The sequence below is a fragment of the Fusarium odoratissimum genome (genome assembly GCF_000260195.1).
Source record: "Fusarium odoratissimum NRRL 54006 unplaced genomic scaffold supercont1.14, whole genome shotgun sequence".
Classification (NCBI taxonomy): domain Eukaryota; kingdom Fungi; phylum Ascomycota; class Sordariomycetes; order Hypocreales; family Nectriaceae; genus Fusarium; species Fusarium odoratissimum.
This window is the reverse complement of record NW_022158700.1, coordinates 493753-507535: the sequence shown is the minus strand read 5'-3', so window position 1 is coordinate 507535 and position 13783 is coordinate 493753. Positions and strand designations below refer to the sequence as shown.

Genomic DNA, 13783 nt, shown 5'->3' with positions numbered 1-13783 from the left:
AAAGGTGATTCTACTATCTAGATGACTAGTCAATCTCAAATGCCTGCCATTGCCTTGATAATTTGCGCCCAGCCGGAGAATAACACAAGACCATACCCCTGGATCAATACTTGACAAATTCGCAAGCGAGGCGGCTATACGGATATACGCAAATAGAAATGCTTATTTCGATCCCATCGATCCATTTGTTCAACGGCTAAATATCCACCCCCACAATGTCACATCACCAACAGCACACCACTTCCTGGATCCTACGGACGGAGTGTCTCTCAAGTCCGTACTTCCGGCCGATACCCCAGATTTCCAGAAATGGAAGATAGTCTGATGCTCGTCGGGCCTATTTGCCGTTAAGATTTTGATGATGTAGAATGACATAATCTGTCTCAATGTCCAACAAGATAAGCTACTTGAATGAAATCATCGCTATTTGCTTGGGTAAATTCAGTCAGTATGCCAGACAGCGAGGAGAAACCTAGGCGTCTGGAAGACACCGCGCGATGCATTTTCACCTGACGGATAGAGCTATTGCCATAACAATCTGTGCTCCTACTCATCTTCTCAAAGGTCCATAAAATGGTTTGTTATCCGTGTGTTGAATAAAGCCTATCTAAAAACTTGAGGGAGATACTGCTAAATATACAAAGTTTTTGCATACAGTCAAGTGAATCACAAATACTTATATAATAAATGCCCTATAGGTATATTTTGTTTGTCGTTGTTAAGATCCTTCTCTCTCAATCTCTGTATAATCGCATTTACAATATCAACTCCTTTCCCGCCTTTCCCATTCTCTATTGAACCTATTCCTATTTCTCTCACCCTTATCTAAACTATGTAATAAAGAGCTTGCTTCCCTTTTGTTTTCCCCTCCTTTCTCTTTTTCATTTGACTCAGCAAGAGCCGATGTAACACGAGCTTCTGCTCCAGTGAATGGTCGCCTACGTTGTGCTGTCTCACGTTTCAGTGCTTTGAGCTCAGGTAGGATCAGCCTTTGTATAGCATCCTCGACAGTCTTGAGAAGCCTAGGGTTGTTTATATTTGGCGGTGGCCCGGCGTTGGCTTCGGTGGAATCGGTGCTTTTGCTGCGCTGGCTTTGTTTGGCTTTGGGGCGTGATCGTCTGGCAATATTTCGACTCCGAGGTCTCATATCATCGTCGGGTATATATCCTGAATCATAGGGTTCATATTTCGAATCGCCCGCGTTCTTGGCTGACATCATTCTGACTTTTGGTAGCTCATCCACGATCTTGGTGGCCTGCGGTGGACTTGCCGCCCGTCGTCGTCTATGACCGCGATCAATTTCAATATCGACTGGGCCCTTTTGGAAAATCGAATCTCCAATGTTTGGGGCTCTGGAACTTCCCATAGGGCTACCGTCGAGTAGCTCATCCCAAGGTATACGAGAATCGGGGCTAGTCTCTGTAACCTCAGGGTGGTGTTTTGTGACAACACCCTTCCTCTTACTAGGCGTTATTCGTACACGAACCCCAGGACGACGCTTACCGCTGGGACCACTGTGGCCTTTTAAAGCGTCGAAGTACTCTATGTCTAAGGAGTCGTGCGATTTGGAAGAGGGTAGATGACGCGCTATTGACAGTCCAGCGGACAGACTGTTGCTATTACGATACATCGTTTGTGCCAGTCGACCCGTCAGTGCCTCTTCATGTTGAGTTTCGTCTTGTCTTATTTCAGTCACTGCTTCCTTAGTTGTAGTTTGATGCCACCGCCGGATTCCAGGCATCCGATTTTGTGGACTCTTATCTCTGGACTCAGGAGACATGTCGGATTCTCTCAAATGGTCAGTCATCCCTCGCATATCTATCGGTTCGGCAGTTTCAGAAGTTTCGAGGCTTCCAGCGCTAGCTGACCTTTCGTCCGCAGTTATCGGCATGAACTGCAGACCTGCTAGGTCCGAGTACGACTTGGGGGGCATATGTAATGGCATCGAAGCAGTTTGTTGACTCGGCTCAGAGGTCAAGTCAATGAGGTCCTCAACTGGCTCTATGATCCCAGCGTTAGGTTCCCGGGCGGGGGTGTCAAGCTCTCTGCGTGGTAGCTCTCGGCTGCGTTTGGCTTGTGCTTGAGCAAGAGCTCGACGATAGGCCCGCGTGTTGATGAGTTCGTAGTCGAAGTCAAACTCGGTTGTACTCAGCTTGCTCTCTCGATTCTCCCAGTCCGCATAGATGCTGTCGACTGTTTCCTTGTCAAGCGAGTCAAGAATCGTATCACGGCAACTCCAGTAGGTCGGTATGAGAGCCGTTATATCCTCTTTCGCAACTGTCAAAGCACTCTGTTTCTTGGCGACCAGCGCCTGAACTTCTCGTACCGAGCTCCTTTGGCAATGCGGTTAGTTAGGTTCACATTGGATCTCTGGAGTTTAGGCTTACAGGCTCAGAAGTTGAAGCAACAACAAGATACTCTCTCGTTTGCGATCAAGTCGCCCGAGCAGCTTTTTCATATCGTCTTCCTTCCATAATACCATGAATCGAGCTTTCCAGTCACTCCGATTAAAAAGCAGCTCAAACTCCTGTTTGATGCACGCCAAAGTCGCGCGACAGCCCTTGACTGCAATTGAGAAAACCTCTTCAACCTTGTATCGCGAGATTGCTTCTTGATTGTCCTGCAAGGCGTCCTCAACACCCTGGAGTGCTCCCTGAATTAATTGAGCCTCTTCGGCTAGATCTGAGAGCGAGTCGGCCGCGTCGGCGATCGTGCCAACGATCTTTTTCACTTCAATCGTGCATTTGTAGACAGCGGCGGCCAGCGCGACTGAGGCGCTGGTGATGCTAAGAGGATCCATTCAACACCTGGGACCCTCCGTCAGGGTCTGGAATAGATAAGTATGGTCTTGTCAAGTCAAGCTCGCCGGAGTTTCCGAGAATATTGCTCACCAGATGCAGTTGGAGGCCTGTTGAGTACTGACTTTGTGTGTTCGGTTTCAACCTCAAAAGTGGCTGTGCATCAGAAAGCAAAATGAGGGGCTCTTAGGCATTGGATAAGAATGGATGTCTAGCGAGTCGGAATTCTTGCATTTCTAGCCAATAAATTCTAAGTGATGCTGAGCGACGACGTAAGACGACAGCCTGATTTGATACGTATCGTCTGCAGTGGGCAATGGTAACAAGTCGCAAGCACAACATTATGAAATCAAAACAGACTGACTATATTGAACGGTTGGGATATATACTGAAGCTGTCTCGTGAATAGGGTCGTTATTAGCTACCTGCGCTTACTAGGGGCCTATCTCCCCTACACTGTTGACCATAACCCAATTCCTTGTCATCCCCTTGCACCTTCGCCGTTGAACCAATCAGGCAGGTAAAATCGGGCCCGAAGCTGTCTAATCTCCGAAAAACAACTTCCGTTACATTAGATATCAAAGACTATGGATAGATCTTATTTGACAGTCACATCAACTCCCGACCTATCTGTTAATGATTGTTATGCGATTTCCAATACTGGCTTGACACTTGAGATCAAAACTGCGTACGGAGACTCCACTCTTTCACAACTATTTCTCGAGATCAGCGGAGTCTGCAAAGGTTTGCTTACCAGGTTTGAGAAGAAAATGAACGCAAGTCACATGAGGAAAAGGGATTGCTGTGTCTTGCCTATGAAACGCCAGAGATTGGACGCGCGTTGTGGAGACAAAGATGCCCAGCAGCTCTAAAGATTATGCGTTTTCTTAGCAGCTCACAGTTCTAGTTCCACCACGGAGTCTTTCTAGTAGAGTCCCTTTTTACAACATGACAAGTTGATATGTAGAGAAGCCTCCATTCATGATGCAATTCCTATATCAGCGCTCTTGTCGATGATGTACGCTTGTTTTGCCGCCGCCCAACGCTGGTGACCTCTTCATGTGATCTGCCCGACGCAGTATGGCCGGGCAGGGTCGAAAATTCATATCTTAATAGCTGAAACTATTACTAAGAATGTAGGAAAGGATAATGACACTATAGTATGTCCATTCTCACAATGGCTGCGGATGAAACTGCTCAGCTCTCCCTCACTTGCAACCACATCAGGCACTAGCATCAGGCTATTGACAATATAGATGTCAACCAGACACTCAGGCACTGTGTCCCAGCGGTGTCGAAACCCGACGTTGCGACAGTATCGCTCGGCTATCTTATCGCGTGGTTGGTTCTGATATAAAGAGCGGCGAGCTGACAACCCAACATGGAGCTATTGGCTCTTGGCAGTTCAGTTTGACCAATTGAAGCTATCCGATGATACACAACCATCAAGGGTAAGGAAAACCAATTCCGCACTTTTCCCCGAGTCTTCCGCTGCTGGAACCCAAGATCCTGGTAAGGCCGACAGAGCGAGCCAACGAGCCAATGGCACATCGCTACGACCTTCATGGTTCCCCTGATTGCTGGTGGTCATACAGTGCGGTGTCAACAGCGGCCGACCTCTGATTCAAACTCACACCAGGATTATTGGGACGAAGAGAAGTTCAAATTGTTGTCGGAGGATTAATTGGGTACTGTACACGGGGCTATAAAGTCGCTACGATCCAGCCCAGGTTCGCTTAGAAAAGTGGCTTTGGACTATCGAAAGCCTTGGGCGACTGTCAACTCTAAACGAACCTCCTCATTACCCTCTTACATGGCCAAGCTGTTAAAAGAATTGTGAATATACGCGAGCTTCGAACCATATACACAACATTTAGTATCTAGAAACATCCGAAGTTCTACGGAGGGTGCTGTTGAATATTCTGTCAGATCTGCATTCGGAGTACCCCAGATCTTGGCGATCATCTCTGTGTTCCAAAAGCCCTCTGAATTCATGGTCACACCTGTTGTGGACTGGATGACAGCCTACCAAATGTCCCAGAAACAACACATGTTCTGCCCGTCTAAAAGCCGTTAGTGTATCAGTTGTGGCTTTTACTCCTGATATTTTGGTGCTTATCTTTACCCCAACCAAGAGCTGACCAGGTCCAATGGGATACCATGCTGATATCTCCGATTGTTAAAGCCAAGGATAAAAGCAAAATTAGCAGCAAACAACGTAGCAGCCAAGAAAAAACTATTGAAAAATCATGCGGATGGGTCAATAGTCTAATTCAGCCTTTCAGCTCTCGGAAGTCGGTGGGAGTCGCTCCGGATCGTACGGTCAAGTCTCTGAACGGATGCGAGGATGCCTGAGCGATGTGAAAATAATCAAATGTCCATAATATCTATATAAACGATCACAGCAGCCAGCTTTTACGGTGCTGCATCCTCCCAAACAACTTCCCCAACAACCACATAACGACCATAACCACCATCACTATGCGCTTCTCAACCGTCATTGCTACTGCCCTCGCGGCTTTCTCCAATGCCTCCCCTTGCCTTGCGGGTGCACCTGAGCCCGTCATCTGCGGCGGAAACGGTTACGTCGGTGCCACGAATACCCCTTGGTACAAGAAGTCACAGGCCGAGGGCACCATCGAGGGCTGCTTCAACTCCTGCACTGGCGGCTGCAAGGCCATCAGCTTCGACACCCAATACAAGACGTGCTACTTTTACACCGCCGAAGTTTCCAAGATGCGCCTCTACCAGGTCACCAACTCGCCCATGACATTCCACTACTTCGACCGAGCTTGCGTCGCGGACGCTGTAGGAAAGACCTGTGGCGCCACTGGCTACGTCGGAGCCACGAATACCCCCTGGTACAAGAAGTCGCAAGCTGAGGGTAACATGAAGAACTGCCTCGATGCCTGCCGTGGTGGATGTAAGGCTGTCAGCTTCGACGTCAAGTACAAGACCTGCTACTTCTATACTGCCGAGGTCTCGAAGATGCAGCTTTACACTGTTTCTTCGCCCATGAGCTTCTACTACTTCGACCGAGCCTGTGGCCATGAAGTTACTGAGACTGTCAATGTCTAATCTAGTCATGTTATCGTTGACAGTTGACCTCAACTCTTGTCTTTCATTCTAGTGTTGGGGCGTGCTCAATACGATGTTGGTGAGGGATAAGAAGCTACGTGCTACAATACTGCCAGCAAGCGATGTTGGTTATATGGGGTTTACGTTCAATGTAAAATAATTTTGATAACGACAAGTTAGATAGTTATATTTATTAAACTCATAATGAGATAGCAAGATACGTGTGAAAAAGCTCTGAGACTTTATAAGCAGTAGATATTAAACTGTTATGTAGCTCAAGGCTATTATTGAATCACGATCTATACTTGTCCAAGGGGCTCTTATGCGATGTGCACCTATGGCGCGGTGTATCTGAACCCGAGGTTCCAGCGCTAGTGTGGTGGCTTTGCACTAACGGAGGGATGATTTACCAATAGGAAGCCCAAATCTGACGAGTTAAAATCTGGAGACATCGAGCCGCCAGAGATAGACGCTGACGAAGATATTCTGGAAAAAGATGGTCAAGGAAGAAGTGACGAGTCCAATAACGAGATTGCTAGCTAGAACATCTGGAACATGGTGTATTATAGGCTATAGCTAAGTGAATGGAGTTTCTGTGCTATTTGGAGACGGCCTAGAACCGATCGCCGTTAGTCCAAAATGCGAAGGGAGGTAAGGTGCAGCGCAAGTAGTCACAGCGCAGACTGAACCGAGCAGATTATGAGACAACTGGCAACAAAAGTGCAACCAACTAACAGAAGTTGCTGATAAGATTCCTCAAGAGCCTTGACCCCAATAGTTATGATCTATTTCAGCTACCTGCGTCATAGGGTGATCTCACTCTACATACACTATCTTATTTTGGTCCTTCTATTTAGAGCCTTGACTACAGCCAATTGCAGGAGACGATCGGTGATCTGGGGCTTAGCATTAGGTACATCGCGGACTTAAGAAGCGACAAAATCAGTCGCTAAGGGAATCTTGAGGATAAAGGTTACAATGAGTCCAATGGGTAGTACTCTTCCAGCCTTTGGATAATTGAGCTAACAACTCCAAGTCTTCTTTCCCTACAATGCTAGTCGGCATTACACAAATGTACTGTGTGGAACGAAGGTTGTTGCTGTCATTGTTGGAAAAGCAGAGTCAGCAATATACAAAACGAGGGTAAGGAGCCAAGTTCTCTGTGGTGATATAAGCTCTCAGCCACAAGTCTCAACTGCAAACAACACATCTGTCTCACAAGAGGGCAAGGGGCGACCCAGGGGTTTGGTTAGACCTGGAGCGGACAGCAACTGCTGCTGTATGTCCTCGATCACAACTAGACGACAATGAGAGTACCTCATTGCTCAGGAACGGTTTGGCTGACAAGGGCGGTTCCAGTGCTTGCCGCTCACGTGGCAGGGTGTGGATCATGTTCGTAACCAATGCTTAAAGAGGGAGTGATACGGCATACACGAGATGGGCAGAACTCGATAGGAGGTAGAAGCCAAGGATACATGTTCACAAGGCTGGAGAAGGTGCTTGTCTTGTACACAGAGTGCCGCCTGGTGTGCAGCCGGACTAAGGAGTGGTGAACGGTCGGAGAGGATGCAATCTCACCGCAACTAGTGGCACTGTGATATCGCTTTCTGCTCCGAATGCTTCAGCTGCCAAAGACCGGTGGAGGTTCGTATAGGTCCTTACGCCTCGCCCCTCGATCGACAGGTACTTACGACTGTAGATACTCTTTGGGCGACGAGATATGAAGTTTATGATAGAATGTTATACCTGCTACGGACCTTTCGCGAAACCGTGACGGCAACATGTGCACTGCCCGACTTTAACTAGAAGGCTTGGAACAAATGTTCAGCTGTGAGCGTGGTGCTCCAGAGAACAAGAGTGAACTACTCGAAGCCATCGATTCCGTTGTCCGCACGAACCCAGTCGCAGGCTGGAAAGGAATCTACGCCGTTGGAGAACACGTCAGCTATATTAACGGGCTTGGCGAGGACGAGTCAAACAATTCTCTGGATTACTTTCTCAATCTTGTCATAGAGAATCATGATCTGCAGGTTCGACAGCCGGCGGCAGAAGTCCAACTATGTCGCGATCTGCGATAATCACTGTACCTACCACGCTGCTACTGCGGACTACCTGTACGGGGGTTTTCGTGCAAAAGAAGGGACCAAGGCTGTGATTGTGGGCGAGCGGCCGCATCTTGATCTTCAAAGGAAGAGCCGCAGTGATGATTTTGAGTCACCGAGGTCGACGACAAGGTAGAGATATGTTTAGCAGTACCATCCTTACATAATTAGACAGCTAAGTAAATTCTATGTGGTGATAATGAGCCCTAAGCCACAGGTATCAACTGCAAATACAACATATTGCCAGAAGCTTTTATGCCAAAGAAATAGGATATATGACTCCAGAAATCTAAGAGCTAGCTCCCATGGGATTTGTGCTGCATCGCTGCGGGCTCTGTAGACGACGAAGACTGGGGCATGAATGGCCCAGAGCTGGTTTGTCGACGGGATTCCTCCCAAAGCCCCAACTACTGTTGGTATAAAGCTTAGTCGAACTGACGTTCCTACCTCACGTCAACCTAGAGACATCTTGGGCAAGCTTAAAAGGGTCATGACCAGCAGCTCGAGGTTTCACAGTACAAAATTATGAAACAGGCATTTAGAGAATTTGATACTGCTTAATTCTAACAATCTGTCCTGCTATGGGGCAGATATTTCAGAAAAACATTCATAAACCAGCCTGTCGTCTTCAAAATGCCCGAAAGCCCCGTCTCAGAGGCGAAGTTTAGGCAAAGCATGAGTGATTTGATGGTATCTCTATCGATTGGAGTATTAAACGCCCGGGTCCCTAGCGCTATACCACCTTGGCCTTCTCCTCATGCCAATCCCCCATATGTCCAAGCGGAGGACTTGGAGAAAGGCTGCTCAAAACGTAGTCCAGCTTTCAGCTGCAAACTATGTCTCAGTTGCGAACCGTTATCAGCCAATCAAATACAAGACTTTCGTAACGGAAGAAAGAAGCTTCAGCCACTGAATAACTATTGTATCTTCAGCCGCAGCCATGAATTGGAGTATCAACGCTAAAGGGTCATTTTTAGTTCTAGGCCCATAGACTATCGATAAGTCGGGACACTATCACATAGCTAAGGCTTGAAGTCTCGTGGATATGGTATGGTGCGTGTTCTATACGCGCTTAGCTCCCGCCACAGGGCTGAACTATTGAAAGCTGAACCAACGCCACAGGAACCTGGAGTCCCCTCTTCTGATTTCACATGTTCGTAACGCTCATATACGAGATTGGTCACTTGTAGTAACACATGCAATGCACAACCCAAACGGTGTATGACCTGACTGTTGTGATTGCCTACAATGAACTTCGGCAGTGATAGACTTTACACTTTGTGGAACGCCATTCCCCACTTCTGCTAGGCACTAATTTTGCTGACCTTAGCGATAGGTGAATGGCTCGGAAGAATAAGGAGTGGAGGGGGATGAAGCTCTGTAAGTCAACAAATAAGCTTTCAGGCATGCTGTGATACCTAGCACGACGCCTCTCGCCCAACGGGTAATAGATCACAAGGAGGGATGACTTGCATGTGCCTCTATTCTGCCTAGTTTGAAGCTTGTGATTACAGGTATAAAGCGGCCATGATCCCCTGCTGAAATGTGAGGACACACGCACGATGGCTTCTGTACTTAGTAAGGAATCTCTCGCTATTTCTTTATCCATTGTCACACTACTCATTGGACTCTCTCACTTCAACATGATCTCCCTCAAACCCATCTTCAAGTCCGTTTACATTCGTCTTTGGAAATTCGTCAACATCTTTGTCCACTGGCACAAGCTCCCCACATGGCTCGGCGTTTTCAATCTCCTCGCTCTTCGATATGAACTCCGCGAGAAGAACCTTCACGACACCTACCCCAATGCTGAGTTCCAGGGCACTGCAGCAGATTGCCCCATGAAGAACTCAAAGTTCATCGCGAATAGGAACTCAGATGGCGATTTCAATGATCTGGCGCAACCAAAGATGGGGTGCGCTGGTATGAGATTTGGTCGAAATGTCCCGAGAAAATATACCACGCCGCCAACTCAGCAGGAGCTGCTTACGCCCAATCCAAGAATCATATCTGAAAAGATTCTTGCTAGACCTGAAGGCCAGTTCAAACCCGCCGAGATTGTCAATCTTCTCGCCGCAGCGTGGATCCAGTTCCAAGTTCATGATTGGGCTCAGCACTTCCTTGTCACAAATGGTGATAAAGACGTTGAGATTCCTCTAGATAAAGCCGACAGGTGGTCTGAGCGTATCATGAAGATTCCTCGAACCAAGAAAGATGATGCTCTTTCGCGACAAGATATCGAGACGCCTGCTTATACCAACGAGTGCACCCATTGGTGGGATGCCTCTCAGATCTACGGATCCACTGAAGCCGAGACAAAAGCTCTTCGAGCGCAGTGCGATAAATCGTATCCCGGCCAACTTCATGTAACACGTGAAGATGGTGTGCAATTCCTCCCTCGATCAGACGATGGTATTCCCAAGACTGGTTTCAGACAAAACTGGTGGTTGGGACTTGAACTTCTTCATACGCTATTCGCGCTTGAGCATAATGCCATTGCCACGCAGCTTCATCTTTCGAACCCGAGTTGGTCGAGTGATCAAATTTTTGATACTGCTCGACTGATCAATTGTGCTCTTATGGCGAAGATTCATACTGTTGAGTGGACACCTGGTATCCTTCAGCACCCGGCGCTGCAGATTGGAATGAATGCGAACTGGTGGGGACTCTTGGGTGACAAGGTATGGCGTCTAACCCTGACTGTGCTATGATGATTGATTACTGACTTATAGTAATAGCTCTGGCATGTCTTTGGCCGTGTCTTTGACAACAAATCAGAAGTCATTTCTGGTATTCCCGGATCAGGCGTCGATCACGACAACGTGCCATACTGTCTCACAGAAGAATTTGTTTCCGTCTACCGTCTCCATCCTCTCATCCCGGACAACGTAGCATTCTTCAGCATCAAAGATGGTCAACACAAGGGAACTCTGCCCATCAAAGAGGTTGCGTTCGAGTCAGCCCGTAAACCCTTTGATGAAGACAAATCGGGCTTGGGTCTCTCATTCGCTGATGTTTTTTACTCCTTCGGCGTCAACTATCCAGGTGCTATTCGAGCTCACAACATGCCCAACTTCTTGCGCGACTTGAACATCCCAGGTGATAAGGACTTCCCCCACGGTCGACACCTGGACTTAGGAACAATTGACATCCTCCGTGACCGTGAACGCGGCGTTCCCCGCTATAACGCTTTCCGACGCCTGTTTCACATGGCACCTGCAAAGAGCTTCCTTGATCTCACTGGCGGTGATGCCAAGTTGGCTGCTGAGTTGGAAGATGTTTACGATGGAGATCTTGAGGCTGTGGATCTTCTGGTTGGTACACTCAGCGAGCCTCTGCCCAAGGGCTTTGGCTTCAGCGACACTGCCTTCCGCGTCTTTATCCTCATGGCCACCCGTCGCATCAAGTCTGATCGCTTCCTTGCCGGCGATGGTTGGTGCCCTGAGGTGTACACTCGTGAGGGCATCAATTGGGTTCAGAATAACACGATGAAGGATGTTTTGTGTCGACACTTCCCGGAACTTGCTGCAACGCTGCACAATGTCAAGAATGTGAGTATTCTTTCTAGTCACTATGATTACTCTGAAACTAACCGCAATAACAGGCTTTCGCACCTTGGACGAAGATTGGTCAGACTGAGGCTTATGCGGGCCCAGAAACTAACAAAGCAAAGAACTAAGGTGTTGGTTTACAGAAATGAGGAATTTCTTTTCTCTTCAGGAAGAGAGTTTTATTCAGGAGATATGATACTGGGAGCAGTTGAAGGCAATTTGAAATCAATATGCGACGGGAGGGCTGACTTGTTAGTGTTGCCTCTGTTCCTGATATGTAGCAGGCTAGAGTCTATACAGAAGTAAAAGCCAACTACTTGAATCCTTCTCATGCATTATCCATTAAACCTAAGTACTAGACGGGATATGTAATTCTCAGTCACTATCTTCAGATCTATCTCATAGACATAACAGAAACTATCGTAGATCATGTGTACCAAGTAGGCTCAGGATACTCTCCCAACAAAAGATACCTTCCCAACTCCCGATTCTTATACGCCACAGGGTCATGCAAAGTATGCGTCCTCAGATCCCTCCAGAACCTATCCAAGCCAACCTTTGCAGCCGTAGACCTCGAACCCGTAACTTCAAAAACTCCAGAAGTGATCTTGAGACCAGTGTCTGTAGTGACGACCTTGAGACTGGCGACCCATTCTGCGAACTCACCGCGTTGCTCGGCTGTAACGGCGGAGCGATCTTGTGAGTATTTTGCGTAGAGTGAGTCGGCTTCAGCGTTGACTTTCTCGGCGAGAGCTTCGGTGGCGCGGAGGTGGGCGAAGAAGTTGCCGTAGGTGGAGAGGATGTAGAATTCGTCTGTTGCTTTCTCTTTGTTCTGTGGATTTGTTAGAAAGAGTTGGATTGGGGGGGGATGGTGCTTACATCGCCGCCGAAGGGCCATGCGCGAGTGTTCTTGACAGTGTACTCTTTGGCAAACTCAAGAGCACCGGCCGCAATGCCGAGGTACAAGTTGGCAAAGTTGAGTTGAATCCTGTACCTCATTTTAGTAAATCCGAAGAATAATAACGAGCACGGGCAACTTACGTTGGCAAGAACAGACTCGTGAAAGGAATAGCCAAGATGTTGGGATCTGGCTTCTTCGCCTCAACATCCCACCCCAAGGCATCACCCCACGGCGCCTCAACATTCTCGATATTAACACCCCCTGACTCGGTAAGTCTCAGCCCAACATTATCCCAGTTATGCTTAAACTGAATGCCAGGCTGTTGCGTCGGAACAATAGCAAAGATGTGCTCTTCCTTCTCACCGTAAACACCTTCAAGAACAGTCAAGTCTGAGATTACACCGCCGGTGCTAAAGTTCTTAAAACCATTGAAGATAAGCTTGTCCCCGTTGGAAGTGATCTTGAGATCGTTGTCGCGAGGGTTCACGGCACCGCCAACGAAGTAGTTGTTGGAGATGATGAGTTTGTGGGTGCGGTCTGCTTGCTCGGGAGTTCCGACTACGTTGGCGGTTGTGGACCAGACGAGATGGTAGCCGAGAAGCATGCCAACAGATCTACCATTAATTAGCATCCATACTTCAACATCATGTAAACAAAAACTCACCCATCCTTCTTGGCAACCTCACGAATCGCTCTGAAACCAACACTCCATGGCTGTTCACCGCCGCCATATTTAGCTGGACCGAGGATCTTTAGAAGGCCGGAATGCTTGAGGAGAGCGACTTCAGCTTTGGGAGACTTGTTCGCGCGTTCTCGAGCTGGAACGTCTTTTGCTAGGACTTCAGCGACGTCTTTGGCACGCTTGATCCAACCCTCAGCGTCGGTGGGGAGAGTGGACCATTGGGCTTCGTACTCTTTGTAGACAGCTGGGTCAGAGCTCTCAAAAGTGGTGGCCATGATGAGAAATGCTTGGGTATAATGAAATATGACTCTATGGAGAATAATAAGTTGAGGACAATGGTCTGAGAATTATGTTGTCTATATAGGCAGACTGCACCTCACATTGCGTGTACAACGTCACGTATGTCGTTATCATAGCTGCAGGGACAAACGGCCCAAACTATCTGCAGCTCAAGCTAACCTCGGCAGTTGAGCAATTTATCTATGGCGATCATTCTCCAGTAATTGTGTCAATGTCAAAGCGGTTATCTAGTGGTTTGCACCCGTGGGCTGATCTTCTCTTGCGTGATTGGCGTTATCAAGGTTCAGCTGGGGTATTGGCGTGTTTTGGTCTAAAATGATGAGATGGGCGGCACAAAGCATGTCATACAGAATGACTAAGCCACTAGTCTA

General features: G+C 47.9%; 5 protein-coding genes across 5 annotated transcripts; 3 read left to right on the top strand and 2 right to left on the bottom strand.

Moving 5' to 3' along the window:
- Positions 1–763: 763 nt before the first annotated feature.
- FOIG_09000 (uncharacterized protein) lies at positions 764–2884 on the bottom strand (the record flags this gene model as incomplete). The annotated part of the gene is made up of 2 exons (XM_031209174.1): positions 2388–2884; positions 764–2333 (listed from the first exon to the last, which is right to left on the bottom strand). Exons 1-2 carry the CDS (start codon positions 2798–2800, stop codon positions 764–766), a joined length of 1983 nt encoding a protein of 660 aa, XP_031061211.1. The 5' UTR covers positions 2801–2884.
- A 2193-nt stretch (positions 2885–5077) lies between these two features.
- FOIG_08999 (uncharacterized protein) lies at positions 5078–6108 on the top strand. Its single transcript, XM_031209173.1, has one exon. The coding sequence runs from the start codon at positions 5280–5282 to the stop codon at positions 5874–5876; it is 597 nt and encodes a 198-aa protein (XP_031061210.1). The 5' UTR covers positions 5078–5279; the 3' UTR covers positions 5877–6108.
- A 1588-nt stretch (positions 6109–7696) lies between these two features.
- On the top strand, positions 7697–7954 carry FOIG_08998 (uncharacterized protein; the record flags this gene model as incomplete). Its single annotated transcript, XM_031209172.1, has 1 exon — positions 7697–7954. The coding sequence occupies one exon, from the start codon at positions 7697–7699 to the stop codon at positions 7952–7954; it is 258 nt and encodes an 85-aa protein (XP_031061209.1).
- A 1568-nt stretch (positions 7955–9522) lies between these two features.
- FOIG_08997 (uncharacterized protein) lies at positions 9523–11771 on the top strand. Its single transcript, XM_031209171.1, has 3 exons — positions 9523–10659; positions 10717–11529; positions 11583–11771. The coding sequence occupies exons 1-3, from the start codon at positions 9541–9543 to the stop codon at positions 11655–11657; spliced, it is 2007 nt and encodes a 668-aa protein (XP_031061208.1). The 5' UTR covers positions 9523–9540; the 3' UTR covers positions 11658–11771.
- A 173-nt stretch (positions 11772–11944) lies between these two features.
- Positions 11945–13602, bottom strand: FOIG_08996 (acyl-CoA dehydrogenase). The gene is made up of 4 exons (XM_031209170.1): positions 13095–13602; positions 12571–13044; positions 12409–12517; positions 11945–12361 (listed from the first exon to the last, which is right to left on the bottom strand). The coding sequence occupies exons 1-4, from the start codon at positions 13385–13387 to the stop codon at positions 11957–11959; spliced, it is 1281 nt and encodes a 426-aa protein (XP_031061207.1). The 5' UTR covers positions 13388–13602; the 3' UTR covers positions 11945–11956.
- Between the last annotated feature and the right edge of the window lie 181 nt (positions 13603–13783).

Coding starts and splice junctions, on each gene's coding strand:
- FOIG_08999 (XM_031209173.1), top strand. CDS start 5,280: ATGCGCTTCTCAACCGTCATTGCTACTGCCCTCGCGGCTTTCTCCAAT.
- FOIG_08997 (XM_031209171.1), top strand. CDS start 9,541: ATGGCTTCTGTACTTAGTAAGGAATCTCTCGCTATTTCTTTATCCATT. Junction 10,660..10,716: donor GGGGACTCTTGGGTGACAAG/GTATGGCGTCTA, acceptor TTATAGTAATAG/CTCTGGCATGTCTTTGGCCG. Junction 11,530..11,582: donor CGCTGCACAATGTCAAGAAT/GTGAGTATTCTT, acceptor CCGCAATAACAG/GCTTTCGCACCTTGGACGAA.
- FOIG_08996 (XM_031209170.1), bottom strand. CDS start 13,387: ATGGCCACCACTTTTGAGAGCTCTGACCCAGCTGTCTACAAAGAGTAC. Junction 13,045..13,094: donor GAGGTTGCCAAGAAGGATGG/GTGAGTTTTTGT, acceptor AATTAATGGTAG/ATCTGTTGGCATGCTTCTCG. Junction 12,518..12,570: donor ACGAGTCTGTTCTTGCCAAC/GTAAGTTGCCCG, acceptor AATGAGGTACAG/GATTCAACTCAACTTTGCCA.